This window comes from Cricetulus griseus, chromosome 6, assembly GCF_003668045.3.
Source record: "Cricetulus griseus strain 17A/GY chromosome 6, alternate assembly CriGri-PICRH-1.0, whole genome shotgun sequence".
Taxonomy (NCBI): domain Eukaryota; kingdom Metazoa; phylum Chordata; class Mammalia; order Rodentia; family Cricetidae; genus Cricetulus; species Cricetulus griseus.
The window spans coordinates 73,435,583-73,460,555 of record NC_048599.1 but is presented as its reverse complement, the minus strand read 5'-3'; the positions used below and the strand labels follow the sequence as shown (position 1 = coordinate 73,460,555).

General features: G+C 45.1%; 1 protein-coding gene across 1 annotated transcript in view; it reads right to left on the bottom strand.

Moving 5' to 3' along the window:
* Positions 1–24,973, bottom strand: part of Kiaa1549l (KIAA1549 like) — a 267,208-nt gene that overhangs the window by 67,036 nt on the left and 175,199 nt on the right. The window contains exons 8-11 of the mRNA XM_035446940.1: positions 23,310–23,369; positions 17,421–17,572; positions 11,640–11,811; positions 3,481–3,644 (exon numbers count right to left, since the gene is read on the bottom strand). Coding sequence (XP_035302831.1) covers positions 3,481–3,644; positions 11,640–11,811; positions 17,421–17,572; positions 23,310–23,369 — 548 coding nt within the window. The remainder of the gene's footprint in view (positions 1–3,480; positions 3,645–11,639; positions 11,812–17,420; positions 17,573–23,309; positions 23,370–24,973) is intronic.

Here is a 24,973-nt window from a genome sequence, read left to right as displayed (position 1 = left end):
CTAGCTGACAGCAATAGCAACAGGATGTGTTCATGTACCTTGTCTCTGAAGAGGGTGTACGATCCTCTCTGGCCTCAGCTCCCAGAAAAGCTCACTCACCTTCTCTGCTTAGCATTCTAAGTATATTACTGAGTCTTAGGACGGGTCCTCAGGATCCTCTGGCTCTGCAGCCTGCATTCTAAGCTTGCAGTAATGTCCCTGGGGCCGTCTGCCGTGGCTACCGATTGGTGCCCATGGCTCCCTTTCTTACTGTGCCTTGCCCCCTGGCATTTATAGAATTCTGCTCACACTTTCCATGCAGCAGTCTCTCAAATACTGCAGTGTTCCTGACTCTCCCCAGCAGGACTGCAGCGCTAGGCAGTTCCACTCTGCTGGTTTCCCGCAACAAAAGGGCTTTGGGAATTGAAGTGTCACACCCACCCTTACTGTGGGAGAGACAACCAGCTGAGCCACACTCAGGAACACACAGCAGCTTATGGGACATAGGTTGGCTTGATTTTCAGCACCAGTAAGACATCTAAGAAGCACAGTGCCTAGGGTAGGGACATGGAAGGAGCTCTGTGGAGCCACCAACATTTCATCTGACCTAGCTCCAGAGCTGCCAAGTCAGGCAGGATGCTGCTCACCTCAGCAGACGCATGAAGATTTTGGTTTAACTCAAAGCTTCCCTTTCCAACTCCAGTATGGTGTGTTTTGCATTCTTGGACTAGGTTGTGATTCTGATAATTACTTGTTATATCTAAAAAGACTCACATCGTAAGCAAGCTCAAATGGAAATGAAATATTCTGTCTTGGAACAGTCTCATTTTTCACAGCTCGACAATTCCCAGTGCACCCCACTGTGTCTGGGAAGCAGGTGCCTTATGTCAACAGATACAGAACAACATTTTTGGGGGGTTGGTGCCCCAGGAGACAGACTGTCTAATCAGGCTCCAGCTTCCCCACAGATGTATCCGCTTACTATGGAATAAAAGTACCTTTGATTTCTTGTACTCAAGTGAGCTGTGTTCATGCAAACACATCAGAGCCCAGTGTGACCCTCCAAGGACAAGCTCCATGGCTGACACAATGGCAATGTGTAGGAAGTCAGAGGGAGTGGCAACTTGCTGTCCCATGTCTACAGGGCCAGGTGGAGTTTAGAGGTTCAGAGCTGGGAGCGGACACCCTGCCAAGTCTCAGAGTGTGGGTGGGTGTATAATGTAGCATGAGCTCTGAGAGGGCTGCAGAGAAGGCTAAGTTGTTAAAGTGCTTGCTGTGCAAGAACTAGTTCAGATCTCCAGACCCATGTAAAACCTGGGTGTGGGTGGCACATGTTTGTAACCCCAGGAGCTGGCAGGGGAGAGCAGACAGGCAAGTCCTGACGCTCACTGGCCAGCCAGCCTGGGCTCATTCAGTGAGCTTCCAATTCAGTTAGAGACTGTCTGAAAAAATAAAGATAGCAAGTGAGAGAGGAAGACACCTCACCTAATAGAAACTTATGGTTTCTGTCTGTATGCACATACTGCATGTGCACCCATACTAACAAGTACATACAACACACAAACACACATACACACACACACACACACACACACACACACACACACACACACACGTCTCTCTGTCTCTCTCTGTTTCTCTCTGTCTCTCTGTCTCTCTCTCTCTCTCTCTCTCTCTCACACACACACACACACACACAGAGAGAGAGAGAGAGAGAGAGAGAGAGAGAGAGAGAGAGAGAGAGAAAGATGCAGGCTTTAGTCACCTCTCTGTTGTTTGTGGTATGACTGGACAAGTCCCTATGTCTCTCCCTCCAGATTTCTTGGCCGTTAAGTGAGAATAATGAAACCTGCCCTGACTGTGACCTACCTCCCAGGACAGCTGTGATGAACAAATGAGGTGACAGACCTAGAAGAGCCAGCAGATTGTAAGGCGTTATTTAAACACGGGCTATTACAGATTGGACATTTACCACGGGGACTATCACAAAGGCAGCTATGTGACTGGAAAATTAGCTTCAGAATGACTTCAGTCTTCATTCCCCCATCCTCCTAGTCACCAGAGGTAGGTGGGGAAGAGACTTGCTGGTGACAGATGGAGGGCAGGGCTGTCAGCCAGGTTTTCTTTAGGCTACTGAAGTTGGTATGTGGGTATCTGGTAGTTGCCAGCCTAATCTTTGCTTGTCCATCATGGCAATGACAGAAGCAGGGTCATTAGTGGGATGAAGAAACTTCTAGGAGTCTTTGTGCCAAAAGAGGTTTGTGTAGGAGCCAAGAGACCTTGTCTTGGTCAGCCTGAGCCACTACAACAAAATACCATTAATCAAGAGGCTTATAAAAGGCAGATATAGTTCTGAGGCTGGAAGTCTGAAGTTAGGGTTCTAGAACACCTGGGCTTTGTTGAGGGCTCACTGCTGGGATAGACACTGCCCCCTTCTTGTGTGTTCATGTGGTAGAAGATGCCAGAGTCCCCTGGGGCTTATTTCGAAAGGGTAATCTCACTCCTGGGAGCCCCACTTTCATGGCCTAGTTAGCTTCCCCAACCAGCCTCGTAACATCTTCACATTGGAGGCTAGTATGTTCAGACAGTTGCAGGCTTGTCTTACCATCACATCAGTTCTGCTGCTCACTATCCAAGGAACCAGGAGGGAGTGGAAAGAATTACTTTTTGCTGGTACAAGGAGGTGGGGTCCAATTATTGAAGATATCTAAGGTCTTTTCACGTCTTTCTTGCTACCAGTTGTCAGTGCCTCAGTTTCTCTGTCTGTAAAATAATGGTCCTTCCTCAAGAGGATATGGCAATGGAGAGAGATGCCCTGTGTGCCAACTACTCAAAAATGTTAGTGGGAGAGCATAAGCAGTGGAGAAGCGTGTGTTACATGCTCATTATAACAAGAAGGGTGATGGGGAATGTACTGTGTATGTTTATCTTATTGATTGTTGAATAAAATACTGTTTGGCCAATGAGACAGCAAGTTAGACGGGACTGGAAGTCAGGGAGGATTCTGGGAAATGTAGTAGAGAAGTGATGATCCAGGCAGGAAGTGACATAGCAAGGAGACTCATATTTAAGCGAAGGAAAACCAGGAAGGGCCCTCTTTCCCGTTCTCCTCCTCCAGTGGAACAATGTGATCCACCGACAAGGAGGGACGCCGATAAGGCGTCTGATAAGATAAGTCTTATAAAATATATAGATTTATGATAGTTAAGACTGAGCTAACTGATGAGAAGTCCTAGTCATTGGCCAAGCAGCATTGTACCTAATACAAGTTTCTGTGTATTCATTTGGGCCTAACTTGGGCAGGCGGCTGGTGTAAAGCTCACACGTGGCAGTGGGGCTCAGGCAGCTTTTGGCAGAAAGATTTATCGTAACAGAAGGGCAACCTTTGGAATGAGGGTGTGTGACATGTTTCTGAAGGTACTTGACAACCTCAGAAGCCTTCGAGAAAGGTGGGTGGGGCCTCTAGGCAGAGCTCCTGGCCCTCTCCATGCCTGCATGTACCTTTGCTCTCTGAGGCAGGTTTATCATGGTGTCCGGCTTGAAGTCATTCTTGTTCTTCCTACAGAGCACAGCGGTGATGATGATGATGATGACAGTGACTACAGCGATGGGTGCCAGCACTGCAGCTATGATCCACAGGTTGTTGGGTGGATTCTTCACCACGGCTGTGGGGAAAAGCCAGCAAGAATCACATGACAAGGAGCCTTAGGTAGGGGAAAGTCACCCAAATGTAACTTCCAACCCCAAGTCAGAGGACAGGGAGAGACGGAACTCAACAGCCTCTGCAGCTGTGTGACCTTGGGCAAGTTGCTCATGCTCTCTGAATCTGTAAAATGAGAGCACCACTCTGTGGTGCTTTTCTGTGACTCCTAGCAGCTGCTCAGTTGACATTAGCCTCCACTGTTCCCAAGAGCAGAAAGAGGAACGCCAATTAGTGTTCGTTCTCCTTGTTGGTGATAGTCAAAAGAGAGAACAAAAACACATGAGGATTAGAAATGCATGTTGGAGGGGGCTGGTGAGATGGCTCAGTGGGTAAGAGCTTTTTCCTGCAAGCTTTAGGACTTGAGTTCAAGTCCCCAACACCCATGAAGAAATTTAGACATGACTATATGTGCCTGCACTGAGCAGAGGGGGTCAGAAACAAATCTCAAGAATCCGCTGACTAGCCGGACTAGCTGAAACAGCAAGTTTCTAGGAACACACAAACACAAAAACATGTATGTTGGAGTCAGGAGGCAAGAGCCACCAAAAGATGACTCCAACTATAGTAGTGAAACCATCCTGTGAGTAAGGAGCAAATAAGATGTAACCCGTGCAGACGGATCCCCTCAGAATGTGTGTGGGAAGCTTAGAAATGCCTTGGCCTAACCACAAGGACCAGGCTGTTCTCAGTAGGGGGATAGGTTACAAGGACAGCAGGTGTCTTCAGGAGGTGGGGCAGGAATGTAAACACTGAAGGGATGATGCACAGATGGCCATGCCCTGCACCATGACAATGACTTGGTTCTTACAGCCGTGCGCATTTGTCAACACTCACCAGATGGCACATTTAAGGTCTGTATATCTCCATTGTGTGTATGTTTTATTGCAGCGTCACAAGAGAATGGCAAATTCTGGTTAGTGATATGCACACCAACATGTTTAGGGTTGACTCTGCAAATGCTTGTGACTTACTTTGAAGTACATGGGGCAGGGGGCAGAGGAGAGATAAATAAATACATGATAAAAATAAAAACCAATAATAGAGCGCTAACTGTGGGTTCTGGAAGGGTGGGTACATGGCTATTTGCTGCATAAATCTTTCAGTGTTTTGTTAGGTTGTGTTAGGAAAATGTGGGAAGGAGAAAAGGCCCTTGATGTGAGGTGAGTGAGCCACTCTCAGGATTACACACAGGGATTTTTAGGGAACACGTCAGTCAAATCAAAAGGGTTGACTTCAGAAGTAGAATAAGTAAAACAGGAATCCAAGCAGATGCCTGTGGGAGGAGTCATAGGAAGGAAGGGTTGTCTGCAGCAAAGATCAAGGGGGACTTGCCATGGTAGGGAGTGTGCCCTGAATGCACACTCAATGTTGGGGCTGGGTGTTGGGCTATTAGGCTTCAGCTAACTGTTGTCCCTAGGGCCAGAGGCCAGAGGCCAACTTCTCTCCCCTCATCAGGTGCATTCTGAGAATTAAACACAGATCAGGTTTGGCAGCAAGTTCCATTATGCACTAAGTCATCTCACTGGCCCCCACGACACAACTCTTGTTTCTCTCCCTCCCTGATCTGTTCTTCCTGAGACATTTTCATCTCCATTCCTGCTCCACTGCTAGGCAGGCCATCACCATGCCATCAGTGCTGACTCTTCTGCGTATCCAGCATCCTGCACACAAATCCTGTCACTATCACCAGGCTCTTCCAGACTCCTTTCCCCAAAGCTCCTGGATGACGTATCTGTACCAGGCCTCTGGTCATAGCAGCAAGGCTCTAAAACACATGTCAGCACAGGCATTTGCTCATCTTGTCACCCTTCTACTGTGTGTGTGTGCATGCATATGAATCATAGGGGCACCCTCAGGACCACGTGTGAATCATAGGGGCACCCTCAGGACCACGTGTGAATCATAGGGGCATCCTCAGGACCACGTGTGAATCACAGGGGCATCCTCAGGACCACGTGTGAATCACAGGGGCACCCTCAGGACCATGTGTTAATCATAGGGGCACCCTCAGGACCACGTGTGAATCACAGGGGCATCCTCAGGACCACGTGTGAATCACAGGGGCATCCTCAGGACCACATGTGAATCACAGGGGCATCCTCAGGATCACGTGTGAATCACAGGGGCACCCTCAGGACCACGTGTGAATCACAGGGGCATCCTCAGGATCACGTGTGAATCACAGGGGCATCCTCAGGACCACATGTGAATCATAGGGGCATCCTCAGGACCACGTGTGAATCATAGGAGCACCCTCAGGACCTATGAGAGTACCTTCCACATAATGAGAGCTTAACCAGAAGCTCAAGGCTTGAGAACATAAGCCGCTATTATACCTGTCGCAATGAGACCAAGATAGAAGGAAAATCTCATCTCCATGTTAATTCTAGTTCATATTTTAAATTAATTTAATACAGTTTACTTTACATTTTGGTTTTTTTGTATGTTTGGTTGGCACAAGTCTTCCTAACTCCACTGAATTCTGGAGGCTATATGGCCTCAAAGCTGAGGACTGACCCTGCAATACCAAAGCCCTACTGGTAAGCGACACATGGGGATGATCTGTCTGAGGAGCCAGCTGGCTTTCCTCTGACTTCAACCACCTCCACTTCAGCTGGTCCCTTGTTAGCCAAATTCTTCCTGTTATCTGGCTGCCCTTGGGCTCTGGATCCTATTAGTATAGAAGAGATTCTCTTTCCACGGTTTGTATCAATCAGTGATTAATCACATTATTAACTTCTGAAAACAGCTCATTAGATAATGTGTCTCTGTTGACATTGCATTTAATTACTACTGCTCTTAGTAACTTGTATTTATATGTGAGTTCCCTGTCATTAACATTTTCTAAAGCTCAGAGCTTCTGTGGAAAGTAGCACTAATGCCTCTGTCAGGTTAAGCTATTTTGTCCTGATGCAGACCCGGATATCCAACTCATCACATGCTGGAGATGCACATGCAGTGTATGAGAATGTGTTCTAAATGCATACACATTTATCAATATATGCATACATAGGAAATGCGTGCATATGTATAGAATTAGTGAGCAGGCCTAGATACGCACTCTGATTTGATTTGGTTTCATTATTGGGTGGATGACTTTCTGGTACATTATGTAACACTCCTTCACCTCTATTTAAATGGGGGACAGAACAGATTTATCTGATGCATATTACTAAATTCCTTTAGCAGTCGAAATGATATTAAAGCTAGGTCAGTTGGAGTCATCCCAATCCAATGTATTCATTGGCATGTGATCTAAAAATACGAGGCCATGGACAGGGTGGAAAGGCCTGAGTGTTCATTTAAATTGCAAGAGGTTCAGTAGAGGAAAATGATGATAAGCTCCGAGTGCCTCTTCAGCATCAGACGCAATGGCATGGCCTTTGCCTGCACACTATTCTCATCCGGGTTCACAGATGAGGGAACTGAGAGCCACTCTAAAACGGGTCCGTTCTGAGCTATCGCATGTGAACGGAGGTGTGGTCGACACCTAGATGTGTGCTGGAGTTCACACTTCCACAAGCATTTGCTAGGAGAATCCAACCAGTGTAAGCACAGACTAAGTGAGTCTCACCCGGACAGCACCAAAAGGAGAGCATCCAGCTATGTTTCAAGCTTCTTTTCTCAAATGTTGGCATGGATAGCTGGGTGAGTAGATGCAGGGTGACCCCACCCAGGGGTCTACTGAGGAGTCAGTGTTCAGCCTATGCCCCTTTCGTGCCTAAACCCTCCCATGGCTTCTCCTCCATTCAGGACCAGCCTGTGAAATCTAGTGGGACCCCTCTCCTGTGCCTTAGATCTCACCACGTCTACTCTTCCTTCTTGTGAACCTCCGCACTCAGCCTCACGCCCACCTCTGTCTGGACCCAGGTCCTAGATGGCTTGGGGAATCTTTCTGTTCCCTCCCACCTGCCATTTAGCTGGCTATTACCTGATCCTCTTCATTCCCCCACCCAACATCTTAAATCACAACTTCATCTCCTCCATATCCACAGCCCTTCCTGCTCCGTGGCATTTACCACCATCTAGCTTAGTATTTATTTGGCTATTTAACCGGTTCACTCATGACAAGGATGGGGAGTAGTGAGTCCATTCTCAGGGCTGAAGCATTAGACAGGAAGGGGAAAGAAGGCTGTGTGGCAGGAAGAATAGCCTGCTGTACGGGTTAATATTTTTTGACAAACTTAATACAAACTATGGCCATCTGGGAATAAGGAACCTCAATTGAGAAAAAAAATGTCCCCAACAGATTGGCCTGGAGGAATGTCTGTGGGGCATTTTCTTGACTAATGTTTGATGTTGGATGGCCTAGTCAAATGTGGGCGGTGCTACCTCTGGGCAGGTGGTCCTGGATGGTACAAGAAAGAAAACTAAGCAAGCCATGGGAGCAAGCCAGGAAGCAGTGTTCCTCCATGGCCTCTGCTTCGGCTCCTGCCCTGACTTCCCTCAATGAAGGACTATGGCATGGAAGTTAAAAACAAAATGAACCTTTTCCTCCCTGAATTACTTTTAGTTATAGTGTTTATCACAACAACAGAAAGCAATCTAGGGTACCTGGAGACCAGGCTATACAGAGACCTGAGTGAGTACTGAGAGGAGCTACTGCGAAGACCCATTTCCAGGAGTGTGTACTTTATTCTATAGATGATGGAGAGATAATAATTATTTTTATGGAGTTGGTGTAAGAGCAGAACTCAAATTTGATTACAGTGATTCCAGTGGCGGTATGGAAGATACAGGACTGTACACGTCACTGTTGAGTGTGGGGAAGCTACTACTGTAGCTGGAGAACAAAGGAATGGAGAATGGCTTTGATGTGTGGGTTATTGAAGAGACCTGAAAGAGCCAGTGAATTGGAGACAAAGAAGTAAAGGCGAGGAGTTAAAGTGAGATGGTTTTGGGAGTGGGTAGGAGAGTTGCATCTTTAGTCCAATGTCCTTGTCCTCCCTCAACACCTAGCCTGGTTTCCAGAAGGCTCCACACATCTAATCTGATGTGAACTCCTCCTCTTTCCCCTTCTCTTAGTCCCCGTCAACCAGCAAAGTCTTTTGGCCTCAGCCTCTCTCTTGGTGTGTGCTCACATCTTGCATTCACTGAGGACAGTTCTTTTCATCCTTTCCCATGTACCACAGGTCTGGAGCAGGAAGTCCCAGAACAAAGAGACTAAACGGAACAGGTAGCTGGGACCAGGTAAATGATGGAGAGGAAGGGCCAGTGAGCTAGGTTGCTAAGAATGTTCAGTGAATGGTGTCCTGGGACAGCTAGAGAGGGCAGCAAGATGATCTAGGATATGTGTACATGGTGTAGACTTGGATGAGTGTTCATGCCCATGTATGCATGGAGGCCAGAGGAGGACATCAAGTATCCATGTTTACCCTTTGCTTTATTGCCTTGAGATAGGGTCTCTTACTAAACCTAGAGCTATTCTTGAGGTGAGCAATAATCCTGCGGTTTCTACCCTCAACAAAGCTGGGGTTATTGGTGCACACAGTCACACATAGCTTTTTATGTGAATGTTGGGATTTGAACTCAGATACCCATTTTCTTACCCACTGAGCCATATCCCCTGCACTGGACCTGGACTTTCAAAAGAGGAGAAGGAATTATCTGGACACAGCAGGAGAAACAAGGATGAGGATGCCTTGGCAACCTGCTGTGCTGTCCTAACCAGCTGGCTCTGCTTAAATCCATCTCCTGCCTTTAGCTCAGCTGCCAACTTCACTTCATGATGCCCCAAGAGATCAGAACCAATCAGAATGCATCCTTGGGCTTCAGTTACCAAATGCACCACAGTCCTGTTTTCGATCTCTCCACATGTGCATGAGGCCCAGTCTCCTGGCTCCCTTGAGGAGTCTGACTTACATGTCTCACCTTTTTCTTTCCCATTGCCAACTGCTCCCTCTTTTACAGCATCCCCACAGATAACAAACTCACCCATTGTCTCAGTGTGTCCCACACAAAGGTTCTACTCATCATGATCCTCTTCTTACCTTTCCATAGCCACTGCTAGCTGGGTCACCAAAAATCTCCATCTGTATCTGATGGCACTGCCTCTTGAGAATCTAAATAAGCATGGAAGCCCACCCCTTTCCATGTTGTGTGTGTGCTTCCTTTCTGGAGCTGAAGCTCCAGGCAGTTGTGAGTTCCCAGTGTGGGTGCTGGAACTGAACTTGTGTCTTCTGCAAGGGCGTTAAGTGCTCTTAAGCTCTGAACCATCTCTCCAGTCTCTCTACTGACTTTCTAAGCCCCACTGTCCCCTGTATCCCCTTGCCATTCCTCAGGATCCTCTGTTGGCTCTTGCTCCTCCATGCCTGGACTTCCCAGGAGTCTTCACTCTTGCTCAGTTGCTCTCCCATTCCTTTCCACCTGCTCCCTTAGCTCTGCATGATGTTCCCAAGCTTCTCACTCTGGACTTCCATGGGGTTCTCTAGCAGACATTTCAAATTTAATATAACTTCCATTGCCCTTATTCCCATTCCAGCCATGAAATCCATACCTTCTGCATCTCAACAAATGCAGAGCTCAAGCCAATACCCACAAGTCTCTGGCAATTCCTCTGATCTCCCCCTTTTTCTGCCAGAAAAAAATCTATTGTTTGAACCCATCAGCTCTGTTGCTCAAAATATTCTGAATCTGTCGGTTCTCCATGCTTAGCATTGACACCTCTCTCCTTTACCTGTGATTTGTTCTTCAGGAAGGGGGGGCATAAACACTGAGGACAGAACTTTGGGGGAATTTACATAGAAAAGACAACAAAACACAGGAAGTGGAGACCAGAAACTGACAAGTACAGAGGCCCTGAAGAGGGAAAGGGAAAAGAGAAAAGAGACTCACAGTTGAAAGTGTCATTTCAAAAACAAGACTGCAGGCAATGGCTGTCATCATTCCTCAGCACAGGTGTGTCTGTGAGGATGTGCTAGCCAAGCATGATATGTCTGTTACACAGTCATCCCCAGTGAAGGCAAGAGAAGAAGAGAAGGAGGAGAGGAAACTCGTGAGCCAGATGTGGACCAACCTGATGCTCTTTGTGGAGAGCAGACACCACCAAGAAAACCATGGGAACTGACCTTCCATTAAACTTGTTTTGTTTGTTTTTGCCCCCGGGGCCACTTAAACTACTTGTGTTCTAGACACACCTGGTACATCTCCCCTGAATTTTTACCCATGGTGTTTTTTTCTGGAACATACACCCGTCCCTTCCCTTGAATGCGTTCTTAAAGTATGACTCAGCTAAGAATACAGGACTAAAGTTGGAAATATCCGGAGTGGTGTCTTGGCTAAGTGCTCGGTTGTGATGGGTAAGCAGGCTATTCTACCTTCTTTGAGCCTGTTTCCCATCCTGTAGTATGGAGCTGAATAATCAGAGCTCTAATAGAATAGAAGATAAATAAGTGGAGCATAGTAAGGGGCACAATAGCTGCCACAGAGAGTGTACTGGTTTTAATACCCTTCTTCTGTCCCCTGGTCCCAGAGGACCTTTCAAAGCAAACCCTCCCTCGAAGGTACCAGTGTCCCACTGCCAGGTGCATGCATCAACAACTCTGTCCCTCAGAGCCAGAAACCAGGTGTCACCCACTTCTGAGGTCCTCCAGTACTAAGCACAGCTCAAAAAGAACTGAATGTTCACTGAATCAAATTATCTTTAATTCCCCCAGCACATAAATATGATCTCAGCTGCAGTTATTTTCTGTAGCTAGATTATACCGGATTTGAGGAGGAAGAGGAGGTAGCACCTGGGGACAAAGTGACATTATCACCTATCATAATTTAGATGTTGCAAACTATATCCCTCACCTAAAGCCTTTTGCTTTAAGAGAAAACATAGATGATTGATTTTCAAACCTCCCAGAACCAAACTTTGCTCAGCCGTAAGACGACTGATAAGGGTTTGGAGGACCACCGGGATGCACAGAAAATAATTAATGCCAGTAAAGCCCTGAATGAACAGACTCCTTACGGTCAGCTTGTAGAAGGACAACATGATGCAGGGTCAGGGCCATCCTCTGGGAGTCGATAGTACTCAGGATCTTGGCTGCTGCGGTCCCCAGCAGGGGTTTCCCGTTGTACAGTGTGTAGTACGTCAGCTCTGCGGGATCCTTTGGTCCTGGCACTCGCTGCATCTTTACCATCTTCCAAGAAAAGAGAAGCAGGGTGTGGCCAGAGCATCTTGGACAGGCCCTGCAGGCCTCTGAGCCATCAGAAGGCTCACCTCATCCAGTCATTGAGGCCTGCTGTGCCCTAGTGGACCCACAGGAACAGGCTAGACATCAGCCTAGTGAGCCTCCTTACAGCCAGGGTCTCGGGAAGCTTGTCATCCCTGGGATGAGAGACTGGGAGGAGAAAGTGGGGCTTGAAACACACCAACATCTGGAAAGCAGTTTGAAGCTGGGAATGGAAACAGGGAAGAGCAATGTTTCCCAGCCTCAGCTGAGCTCTGGCCTCATTTGAATTAGGCCTCCACGTTAATTCAGGGCACACTAGGCTACCCCAAACAAGGTGCTAATTTCCAAAACCTTGAATTGCCTGAAAGGGGAAAAAAGACCTGTCTATAATTGAGGCGACCTCTGATAAAAGCAGTGCTCAGAAACTCAACCTTCTTTTTCTAAATAAGCTACATAGAGGGTTGCTTTTTATTTATTTATTTATTTACTTATTTATTTATTAAAAAAACTACAAAGTGGAAAAGCATCAAGCAATGAAAAAATTAAAATAATGTATTGTTTTTCCTCTGACACCAAAGAACTGTTAATCATCTTGGAGCTTTTGTTCCTAATCTTTGTATTTTCTATAAAACCTTTTCTTTATTATCTTATAAAATCATCATACTCTCTATATGACATCATGCCTCACATGTTGTATTTATGTGTACATGCACACACATACACACACACACACACACACACACACACACACACACACACACTCCATGATGCATGTGTGGTCAGAGGACAACTTGTAGGAATGGGTTCTCTCCTGCTATCATGTGGGTCCCAGGAATTGAACTCAGGGCCTCAGGCTTGGTAGCAGGTGCCTTTACCTGCTGAGCCATCTCAGAGGCCTGCAGCTCACCATTTTACTTACATTTTTAAATTAATTAATGTTTCAAATGCTGAAGCATTTCTCTCCACATGGCATTCAAATATCTGCCTCACAAGATTGCCTCACAAGCCCTTTATGTTAGACATGCAGAGTGTTACTTTTAACTGGAAATTACAAATTGATAATCATATGATATGATGATGATAATCATAATATATGGACACATGTTCTGTTGCATGGTTGTGGGCATGGTTAACATAGGAATGATAGGGAAAAAGAGTAGATTATTGAATCTACTTTAGTCCCCAAACAACTATTAATCTCAAAATATTTTACATTGCTATGGATTTTAGTTTATTGATACAAATTTAAAATTATTTTTGTTTTATTATATGTATGTTTCTAGTCTTATTTGGGGTATTGTGCTCATTAAAAAATGTAATGTGTATTGTCCCCCAGAGAAGAGGAAAGGGACAAGATCTCCTGAGCTAACTGGGAGCATGTGGGGAGGGGAGAGGGAGCTAGAAGAAAGAGAAGGGGAGAAGAGAAGGGGAGAGGAGGACATGAGAGAGCAGGAAGATTTAGTCAGGGGGAAGAATAGAAGAAAGCAAGAAAAGAGATAACATAATAGAGGGAGCCATTATAAGTTTAAAGACAATTCTGGCACTAGGGAAATATTCAGAGATCTACAAGTTTGACCCCAACTAACAATCTAAGCAATAGCTGAGAGGCTACCTTAAATGCCCTTCTCTGATAATGAGATGACCACCTTATATGCCATCCTAGAGCCTTCAGCCATTAGCTGGTGGAAGCAGAAACAGACACCCACAGTTAAACACTGATCTGAACTCTGGAATCCAGTTGCAGAGGGGGAGGAGTGATGAGCAAAGGGGTCAAGACCAGGCTGGGGAAACCCACAGAAACAGCTGATCTGAACAAGGGGTTGCTCAGGGACCCCAGACTGATAGATGGGAAACCAGCATAAGACTGTTCTAGACCCCTTGAACGAGGATGTCAGTTTGGAGGTCTGGGCAATCTATGGGGCCTCTGGCAGTGGATCAGTGTTTATCCCTAGTACATGAATGGACTTTGGGAGCCCACTCCACATAGAGGGATACTCTCTCAGCCTAGACACATGGGGGAGGGCCTAGGCCCTTCTCCAAATGATGTGACAGATTTTGAAGATCCTCCATGGAAGGCCTCATCCTCCCTGGAGAGCAGAAAGGGGTTGGGATAGGGGGTGGGAGAGTAGAGGAGAAGGGGAAGGAGAGGGAACTGGGATTGACATGTAAAAGAAGCTTATTTCTAATTTAAATTTGGTCTAATAACAATTATAAAAATAAAAAATATTTAGAAACAAAAAATGTAATGTGTAATTAAAAATACGGGCTAGTAGTTAGTCATCTATTATAATCAAACTTGTAGTCATATTAGGTATGTTTTCAAGGTTAAACAGATATATTTAGATAGGTAATCTTCAAACACTTCAAAGACTTATAGACTATGAATCTTAAAATGTTTTTAATAACATAAGGCTTTTCTTGACAGTGAGACATGTCTGCTTCTGGCAGAATCATTTTACTTCAGAGAAGATGATGCATATCAAATGTTAGCCATTTGGGCAAAGAAATTGCCCTTGCCTCAACTGCCTACAGTATACTGTCCAAACTGGACCAGCAGGATGCAAAAGAAAGCAATGCCAATCTTTGCCAAGACAAGGCAAGACAGTCCTTCAAAATTCCCTGCTTCTCAGAAATGCCTTCCAGATATACTAGGCCTGTAGGCCAAAGATAAATGCCCTGACATTACAGAGAAACTCTGGGTGACTGTCGAGGCAGCCAGATGTCCCTGTAGTTAGGTAACATTGCACCCTTCTGGGGTCTTTGATGGAATTAAAGACTAAATAGTTAGACTAAATTTTTCCTTAGTTACAATAAAAGGTAAATTGGTATAAAATTTTAGACTCACAAAGATAGGATAGATAATCGAATATTTTCTTTAAATTTGCCAAATATAAATGGACTGGATATTGTGACTGTAATTCTTACTTGATAACTGTCTTGTATATAATTTTACTATGTTAGAGTAAATAATTTTATTTAATAATTTTAATTAGATAAAAATGGGGAAATGATATGAAACTATCTTTTTGTACACTGTAAACATTTGTTGCTTTCATTGGTCTAATAAATGGCTGGATGGCCAATAGCTGGACAGGTAGAAGTTGGGTAGGACTTGAGGACCAAAAGAGTGTGGGGAAGGAGGGCAGAGTCACCAGGAGATGCAGAGAGAAGCAAGATGAACATGCCATGATGAACAAAGGTAACACCATGCAGCAGAGTGTAGATAAGAAATATGGGTTAATGTAAGTTGTAAGAGTTAGTAGCAAGCCTAAGCTATCAGCATTTATAGTTAATAATAAGTCTCAGTGTGGATATTTGGGGAGCTGCTGGTGGGAGAGGGCTGAATGGTGGGACACAGAGGTCCACATACATAAACACTGAGCATTTAGGATTTTAACTTTTGGCTTTTAAAATTAGCAATTAATTGATAAATATTGCATTATAATATTTTCAGAGTATACATTACAGTTATTGAGTTTCATAGAATATAAAAAGATATTACAAAAATGTTTATAATAAGTTGATTAACAACACAAAAATCCTAAAAAAAATCAATAGTAGTAAATTGACTAAATGAGTTATGGAAAGTTACTTAATAGAATATAATGAATGAACTACTCCAGTTCATATGCCTGTTAATTACAAATTACAGAGTCTCACATTTAAAACAGGAAAAATGACATGCATATTTTAAAGGATCTACACATGGGGAGTAAAAAAAAATCTATATAGAAAATACAAGACCGGGTAAATAAAAAAATTCAGAAACACGTCCAACTTGGATATGAAGAAAGGGAATATAATTTTAAAAATTAATGTGTGTGTGTGTGTGTGTGTATGTGTGCGTGTGTTGCTGTTGCCTGTGTAGAGCTCAGAGGTCAACGTTAGGTATCTCTCTCCATCACTTTCTAGTTTGGTTTTTGAGAAAGTGTCTTTCACTGAACCTGGAACTCACTAATGTGGCCTAGCTAGCTAGTGAACCCCCATGATCTGCCTGTCTCTACCCTTTCCAGTCCTGGTGTTATAGGTGTGTGCTGTCAATACCTGCTTTGTGCATGTGTTCTAGGGAACCAAACTCAGGACTTCATGCCTGTACAGGAAGCGCTTCACTGGCTGAGCCATCTTCCCAGATACATCTACTAAAAAATAAGTTTAAATTCTAGTCATCTTCATCTCCATATTTATGAAGGGAAGTCGTTTTATAAAACACCTCAACCCAGAAGAAAGGCCTCTGGGTGAAAGATAATTGAACTGCCATCGTGTGGGTTTGGGGGAGGCTTAGACTCGTCACTCCTTTCCCTAGTGGGAGAGCAGGCTGGCAGTATTTGAATAACCTGGCAGAGGTGAGTGATAATTCAAATATCTATTAACTTCATTCATTTCCAAATTGATAAGAGCTTCTTACCAAGATTTAGCCAAGTATGATGTCAGAAGCAATCTATAGCATCTATATGTAGAAATTCTCAGAAAAAAGAAATGCAGTTTGCTATACTCTGACATGCCGTCTCTCTGAAATCTGACATGCCGTCTCTCTGAAATCTGACATGCCATCTCTCTGAGATGTGTGGAAGTGCTAGGGCCACAAGTAGCACTGGGCTTGTAAGATGGTCCTTTCTCTCCCATGAACTGATGCAAACCACTCCACAGTCAGGTGGTCACCAGTGACTTGCTTTCTGTCATTAGGAAAAGTGTGAATTGTAGGGCTCACATGCAACAGATCCACAGAGGGGAAATCACAATCCTGTCTTCTTGTGAAACGAACCATCCTTTTACCTAGGGGTGGGCTGGCATGGAGCAAACTTTCAGAACCAAATTGACATCCAATAGGACAATGAGCACAATTTTCTACTGCATATAAGAAGACATGGAGCGTCTGCCAGGGCTGTGATGCAACTTATGCAGCGTGAGCAGGTGGATGCCGTTCAAGAAGCCACAGAGATGTGATCTACAGACACTGAGCTGATGTCTGCAGCTTCCACATAGACAGCATGATACTGTGCATCTCTGCAAACATGGTCGGTTGTCAATCAGGAGTTCATGAGCCAGCAGAAGGCCACACAACTAGGGGGGCATTTGTAATGTGAGCTTTGTCAATTAGCCTAGCATGTTAGAGATGGGTTCCCAGGGGCGAAGGATGAAGTTAATCGTATTTAAGCTGCCTGAATTGGTTCAAATATGCTAAGGACACTCCCACTCTAGGAGGAAGTGGATAATGTGTGGAGGGAGGTGGAGATAGCCTTCATAGGGACAGCTGATGTCCTGACTACCCAAGTCCCTTAAACTAACCCAGAGAAGTTTGTGCTGGTAGTTTCTTTGAGAACTACAAGGAATTGACAGGAGGGTGAGAACTTTTCTTCATGAATACCTACATGTATAGAGACTCCTTTCCTGGTAATCTAGGTACTGACAATGAAGGAGGAGACTGACCCTCAGCCTCAAAAGATTCAGAGGAATGCTGGTCAAGTGATTTAAGTCTGTTGGCAGCAAGGATATGCCTCTGGGCACACGCAGTTGTTTAATCCCAGGGAACACACTCCCCCTGCAATCACTAGAAAACCCCATTTGCACACACCTACCTGCACAGTATAGCTTCCCAAGGTGGTGGCCCTTTTAAACCGCCGGCTCTGTTGCTGGGACATCATGAACAGTTGGGCTAGACGCTGCTCCATGACCCGGGCAAAGCTCTGATTGTGCAGGCCCACCAGCGAGTTGTCCACACCCTGGAGCACTGAGGATGCAGAAGGCAGAGGGGATGCTCAGAGCCCAGAATCCCTGCTGACTCAGTAACTACACCACCACCTGCCCTGCATAACCAAGAAGAGCCGCATGCCCTACTTACAATGTTGCTTGGCCAACATTACCTACTTTTCCACAACCTGACCTCACTTCTCCTTCAAGACAGCTCATGAGTTAAGAATAGTTGCCCGTGTGTTGCACATGTTGGAAAGGTTAGTGGCCAGCCTAAGGCTATCCAGTGAGTAAGTAACAGAGTCAGGGTATGAACCCAAGCTTGTATAACTCCAACGCTTGTGTATTTCTTCTGTAAGATGTGACATATCAAACACTGCAGCATCAAACCCAAACTGTTTTTTAAACATGGGAAGGAAGTTTTATTGGGGGAAGGGAAGAGAGTGGGGAAAGAGAAGAGAGAGAGGGAACAGGAGAGAGAGAGAGAGAGAGAGAGAGAGAGAGAGAGAGAGAGAGAGAAGAGACAGAGACAGAGACAGAGACAGAGATAGAGACAGATGCAGAGAAATGGCCCAAACCCAAACTTTTAAAGATGACACATCCCACAGAGTCCACTGGGAACACAGCCGAGCTGCAGGTGCTGCTAACTGGGGTCTGGCTGGTTCTCACTTGCAAATCCTAATTTGGGGTTTAGTTTTCTTTCTCAACAGCTTGGTCGAGGATTCACGGAGCCATCCTGGAACTTGAATGCATACATGTGGGCAAACTGTGCTGTTCAGTATCCTTATCTCTCTCTACTAGATAGGATCCTTCTTACCCTAAAGCTTACCCTAAAGCTTCCCAGGACCCATCATGTCCTTTCCCATTCAAGAATAAGACAACTTAATGGAAGGAGTGTATGCTCTCTCATTTCTGGCTCTTGTCAATTATGGGTCCTTTAGCAAGCCACTGGAATCCAGACCTCTGCAAAAAGGAAGGGTACCTCACAGCAAGCACATGACTAATGGGCTCTAAGCTCAAAGGGGATGCCTAAGGTGGTTTGGCCACGTCTATGAAAGGTACATGGGATGCTTTCCTGGCCCTTACCTCTCCTTGGTTAGATTTTAGCTGCCCTTTCTGGGGACAGCAGGAGAGACACTAACAGTGAAGTTGCAAGCCATTGCTAATGTATGGATGAGAGTTGTAATGAACACTAGGACCTCTCTGGGGCTTTCTACATGGCAATTCCCTGCTTTCATTTATGTCCAGAGTCCAACTCTTGTTCTACATCCCTTGGGAAGCAGCTTCACCATAAGCATGCAAACAATGCCTTCAGACACAGTCACACCCCAAATTTTAAGTGTTCAAATTGATTTGTTTTTTTTTTAAGCCATCAAAATTCACAAGGGATGGGAATGGAATAGAAGAGTCTTCATTTAAGAGTTGGTTCTAACACAGTCTAGTCCAGTGTCATGAATACCATCCATCCACCAAGAAATAGCCCCTCCTAAAGAGCATGCTGTCTCTGTAGCCACTGATCAAGCAGGGTGTTGCATGCAGTCAGCACCAATGATGGAATCTCACACAGGGCCAGACCAAGCCATCAAAAATGACACTCAGAGAATGACATTGATACATGAATCAAGAAAGAAATAAAACCCATAGCCGGGTCTCTGAAATTATTTCTTTGAAGCCATAAATGCCAAATGATCCCCCTGGAGAGTGTAAAGCATAGCTCTAGAGCCCAGGTGAGGGACTCTAGGTTGTTTGTCAGGCAAGTCCCTGAAAACAGAGATGAACACTGCTATATTGCTCTGCCAGTGTCCTGCAGACTCCCAGGGCTCCTCAGACAGGAGAGTCAGGTTCAAAAACACCCTATGTAGTAATATACAGCCCAGACCACTGAAATGAATTCTAAGTTGGCTTTCCCTGACCAGTGGACAAGAGGAAGAGAGGGGGCATCACAGATGGTTTACAGGAATCTCTGTCATGATTCAAAGGCAGACACTACGTAAAGGCAGTCGTCAGATTTCTAGGTGACAAAAATGTTCCAGCAGTTAATGGTTGCTTGTATAATGGACATTCTCTGTGCCACTCAATTGTAAGTTTAAGATGCTTAAAATGGGACATTTTACTTTATATGTATTTTTAGTGCATTTCTCTTTAAAATAACAAAATGCCTCAAGGAAAGTACAGGAGAGTGTGGGAAGCACTCATGGCAGTGTAGTGATTAACGCCTCGACCGCTTGAGTGTGTTCCCCTGCAGCTCTCCAGAAAAGAGTGTGTTTTCTTTGTGCAAGCTGCGGGGAACTGGGGGGTCAGAAGCAGGGATATCAGTTGGCATCACTGCTCCTCTTCCCGGGACAAGCCACATAGTTTCTCAGGGCTTCAGGTCTCCACTGAGCTAACTACTGATTGTGAAGAAGAAATAATTCAGTAAATAATACATTTATTGGTGGTGCTATAGAACACCACTATGTGTCGGCTGTTGCTAACACAAGCCCCCCCTCCCCCTTTGCTAGGTCCATTTTTGCCAGAGGAAGAAACATTATGGAAGGAATGGATCTGTGCCCCTGCATATGGATCTCCTCCATTCCTCCAAGGTCCACAGCACACTCTTCTTGACCTTGTCTGCCTACCTGGAAGGCAATGGAGCGGCATGTACTCACATCTGTCACAGTGACACAGTAGCTCAGACCCTTCATCACATCAGCTAGGGCCCTCTTGGCCACCCACTCTCAGTCACTACAGATTCAGAGTAGAGAAGGCTTCCAAATCCCCTGCTGTGTTCAGAGGAGCTGGGTAGGAAAAGTCCAAGACTGCGACACACCCCCCCTCATTTTATTTATTATCACTCTGGGCTCTAAGATCCATCATCAGGCATGGACCATTCTCCTGAACTTGAGCTAAATTGTTTCATTTGTGGTTGAATCCCACACATTCAAACTCCAGGAGTCTCCGTGCTCAGCTGGTGTCTTGCCCTCATTCTACAAGTGAGTTTGTGAAGCCCAGAAAGCCCAGGGGACTGGCTCTAGGACACACTAGTAAGATGCAGAGGCGAGAAAAGAAGAAAATCGCTTATTACTGCGATTATCTCTGCCACTTTGTTTCTGGTGAGTGAAACAAAGGCAGATGTATAAATGGGAGACAGGCTCTTCCCTCTATTAGTGACCAATGGGCTTGCTGATTAGTCTCAGGCTAGCTGGCCAATGAGGCCCAGGGATCTGCCTGCCACTGCCTCCTCTTCAATGTGGGTTATGGGCAGTCTATCCAGGCCCTCATGACTGCATGGCATGCACTTAACTGACTGAGCCATATCTTCAAGCCCTAGTCACTAGTATCTGGGTATCTCTAACTTGATTCATTTCTATAAAACCAACTGGAAGATCTTCATATGGCAGGACAGCCCATGGGTTTTCTGTACATAGAAACAGCAGAGGCTACCCACTGCTGTGATTTTCCATCGAAGGACCCACCCTCTGCAAGAGCGGGAAGTGTATAATATACTCCATCTAATTCCAGTTGTAAAACAGATGAAAGCAAGCAGAGTTTGTAATAGAAACTACAGAGTTGCTACAAATTGAAAAGGGCAGAGCTTGTGGTGATGGTCTGGGGCCCAAGGCCGAGCAAAGACCCTCATTTCTGGATCCAGTCGTCAGCCTTTCCATTTATGATAGGGCAAACTGGCAGAGGCTTCCCAGAAGTTTGTAAAGTGAGTCATAGTTTGTATAGAAGGTAAGTGGGTCATGCCAAAACATAGTTCGTTCCACACAAGTACTAACTGATTGAAGCCACCAGCAGAGGGATGGTAGCAGCTGTTTTGATTACTAACTACAATGCCAACAACAGCAATGAGGAAGGACGTCACAAAAGTGGGTATGAAGGGTTAAGTCCCAGGTGAGCTCAGAAACAAGACTGTGTGCATGGCTTTCCATAAGGTAATGCCATCAAAACGAAGGCAGAGCAAGGTGTGAGAAGATGGGGAGGGGATCTCACCGCTGACTGCCTATGTTTAAGAATGGATTATGATCACTGAATGTAAACTTTAAAGTTCAGAGAAGGGGGAATATCTGTGAAGGAAAAGGCACCGTCACTGGAGGAAGACATGCAGTTTTGTGTCGTTATGTAACCTGCTGGCTCAGAGATGTGTTGCTGGGTTAGCATGGCCTCTCTAGGGTTTGCCTCCTGGTAGAGTTGTTTCTACTCTGTTAAAAATACGCCTCTTTACTTTGCCTTCTTAGCAGTTAAAATGACCTCTGCATACCAAAGACTCTGCAGTGGGGCACGTGGGTGATCTTGTCTTTACAAGAGTGCAGGCAGGCATCTTTGCAGCAGGGTGGGAACTACCCTGGGATTTTTGGGCAACAACCCACCGGCCACTTGCTTGGGACAGCAGTGAGGGAAGGATGGATGAGGGAAGGGAGCTTGGGGCAGCTGCTCCCTTTATACACATTTCCATGTCTTGAAGGATCTTCCTTCCTCCTCATTGACCAGCTGGAATATGTTCCCCAAATTCCCATGTGCAAGTCTTAGGCCCCAATATATCAGAGGGTGACAGTATTTGGAGAGAGGGTCTTTGCAGGGGTAATGAAATTAAAACTAGGTCATGAGCATGGGCCATAATCCAATGTGTCTGATGTCCTTATAGGAAGAGGAAATCAGGACAGACAAGCTCATCGGGAAGAACAAGTAAAGACAAATGGGAAAGGTGACCAACTTCAAGCCAAGGCAATGGGAGGAAGACACAAACCTATCAGTGTCTTGGTCTCAAACTTGCAGAACATCAAGAACCTAACTTTCAGTTGTCTACACTGATGGCTGGGCTGGTCACTTTTACTCCTACAAACAGCTGTCCTCTCCAATTGCCTCAATAATGTTGACTCTCTCATTTTAGAGCCACTGTGAGGCTTTTGAAAACACAAACAGAATGCTTTTACTGTTTCATAATGTTCAGCTGTGAAATGTCAAGGGAAAAGAGAAAATGCCACAAGAACATGCTTGCTCTTCGACTCCCACTCGACCTCATCTGCAGAGCACACCAGGATTGGTGTGTGGTGAGTCGGGTGCCCCGAGAAGGAGCAGCACATATATGGTCCTCCTCTGGCTTTGATTTGAGTTTTGCAGGGCAGTGAACGTCTGCCATCCGTTCAGACAGCTACCCACACAGACGTGCACCAGATAGCCAATGTTGTGGGGTATTTGCCCACTGTGTGAAGATGTATTGCTGTGATTCGTGTAATAAAAAGCTCAATGGCCAATAGCTAGACAGGAGGTATAGGTGGGACTTTTGGGCAGAGACAGAGAAACTGGGAGGAATCTAGACACCTGAGCAAGTCAGATGGGCTGTACTAAGAAGAGGTAACCGAGCCACATGGCAGAATGTAGATTGAAAAACATGGGTTAATTAAGTTATAAGACCTAGTTGGGAAAAAGCTTAAGCTAAGGCCAAGCTTTCCTAATTAATAATAAGTCTCCTGGTCATTATTTGTGGGCTGGTGGTCCAAAGACAGTTTGACAAGAAAGCTTTCTACAAGCCACTCACGCTGACGACATGCTCCAAACATCACCCACTGGTGATGCTATGAGATAGACTGAAGATGGGACCATTGAGGTAGCAGTTCTGAATTATTTATCAGTAATCATCTTCAGGGTGTTCTTCTCTTAGCTTCCCCAATCCCTTCTAGCCCCATGGAAGGAACTCCTTGATTTATAAGGTGTCGATTCTGTCACCAAATGGCACCTTTTTAGACAAACCAACCTGATGGTATGAAGAGGGACATACAGAAGTAGGATGTTACCTGTGATGACCCAGTAGTCTCTGGTTGTTTCTGATATATCAAGGTTGGGATATTCCAGTGCTAAAACAAATAAAAAACACATCAAATTCCTTTGATAGGTTTTTTTTTTGAGTAAACATTATCAAAGGACACATAGAAGTAACAAGCTGGCAAGCAGCTAGGTCCCTCACTACCATTTCTGGGAAATCATTGCACACAGGTCAAACTATCTCATTGGATAGAAAGGTCACTCAGTAAAGGGACAGTTTCTACAAGGGGCTCAGATTCAGGAGTTCCTCTCTTTGATTCAGGAGTGTCTCTCTTTGGAGTTTTTCCTTCACGCCTTCTTAAACGGAACAATATCACTATCAATACCCACAGTTGCAGCCTATCTTAGCTGGGGCTTCCTCTGTGCAGATTATCTAGCACCATGGAGGTCTAAGGAATGGTTATATCTTAAAGGGATCTTTCTAGCAGTAAGGGCTTACATGTGGTACCCCAGCGCTGGGAGAAAGAGTTACCAGCATGGTGACCATGAGAATTCACACACCTAAAGGACTCAGTATAGTGTCTAACATATAGTCAGCACGCAGTACATCCTTCATGTGTGTGTGTGTGTGTGTGTGTGTGTGTGTGTGTGTGTGTGTGTATGTATAAGTGTACACATGTATGTATAAGTGTACACATGTATGTTTAAGGCAGAAGATGACGGCAAGTGTCTTTCTAAATTGCTTCTCACCTGATTTTCTCAGGCAAGATCTTTCACTGAACCTTAAACTTGTTGATTGACTAGTCTGGCTGTCCAGTGAGCTTCCAGGGTTCCTCCTGGGCCAACCTCCCAGCAATAGTATTACAGTTGTGAGCACGTCACCAGAATTATTTTTAATGTGGGTACTGAGATCACACTCATATTTTCAGGCTTGCACATCAAGCACTTTCCCAACTGAGCCATTTTCCAAGTCCCTTCTGCTCAGTTCAACTTAACTGTGATTATTATCAGAAAACCAAGCTGGTTAAAGAAAGTAACTCCTGCACCAGCCACCCATGACATCCTGCCGCCATCTTTTATGACACAATCTTTTTATGAAGTTCAGAGTCATCCTTACTGCCTGAAAGTTTGTTAGAGCTTTCCAGTAAACACATTAAAAAACTTTTCAGTGGTTTCTAAGTGACAAGAACACTTTTTACACACACATACACACATGCGTGCATGCATACACTAATTACTGAAGTGTGTGATCTCATTCATTTATAGTATCAAAACAACTACACAAAGAAATTACAAAGCACTTTTGCTAATGGGTATATTTTAAAGGAGTTCTTTTCCAGTGACCTTGTGAAATATAATAATTAAATTTAGGGTACAGACCATCACTTCCTTTAGCTACGCAGCAAATGTTTAGTGACAAAATGTGGGCTGCTCAGTCTTCAAAGTCCAGTTGACTGCACAGTAATGAGGATTATGTAACAAGCATGACAGAGAGCCAAGGCCTCAGACTATGGGGACTTCAAGTGAAGTCATGACACAGATCACAAAGTTTGCATTATACTGTCTGTTGCCAGCTGAACCTGAAGGTCTAGGAAGATTTGTGGAGAGGAGAGAAGACCTTGGCAACATGGACTGCCCCTAAGGACAGATACCCTGGAAGGCAGTGCTCAGAGCACAGGACCCCACGCAGCCCTAT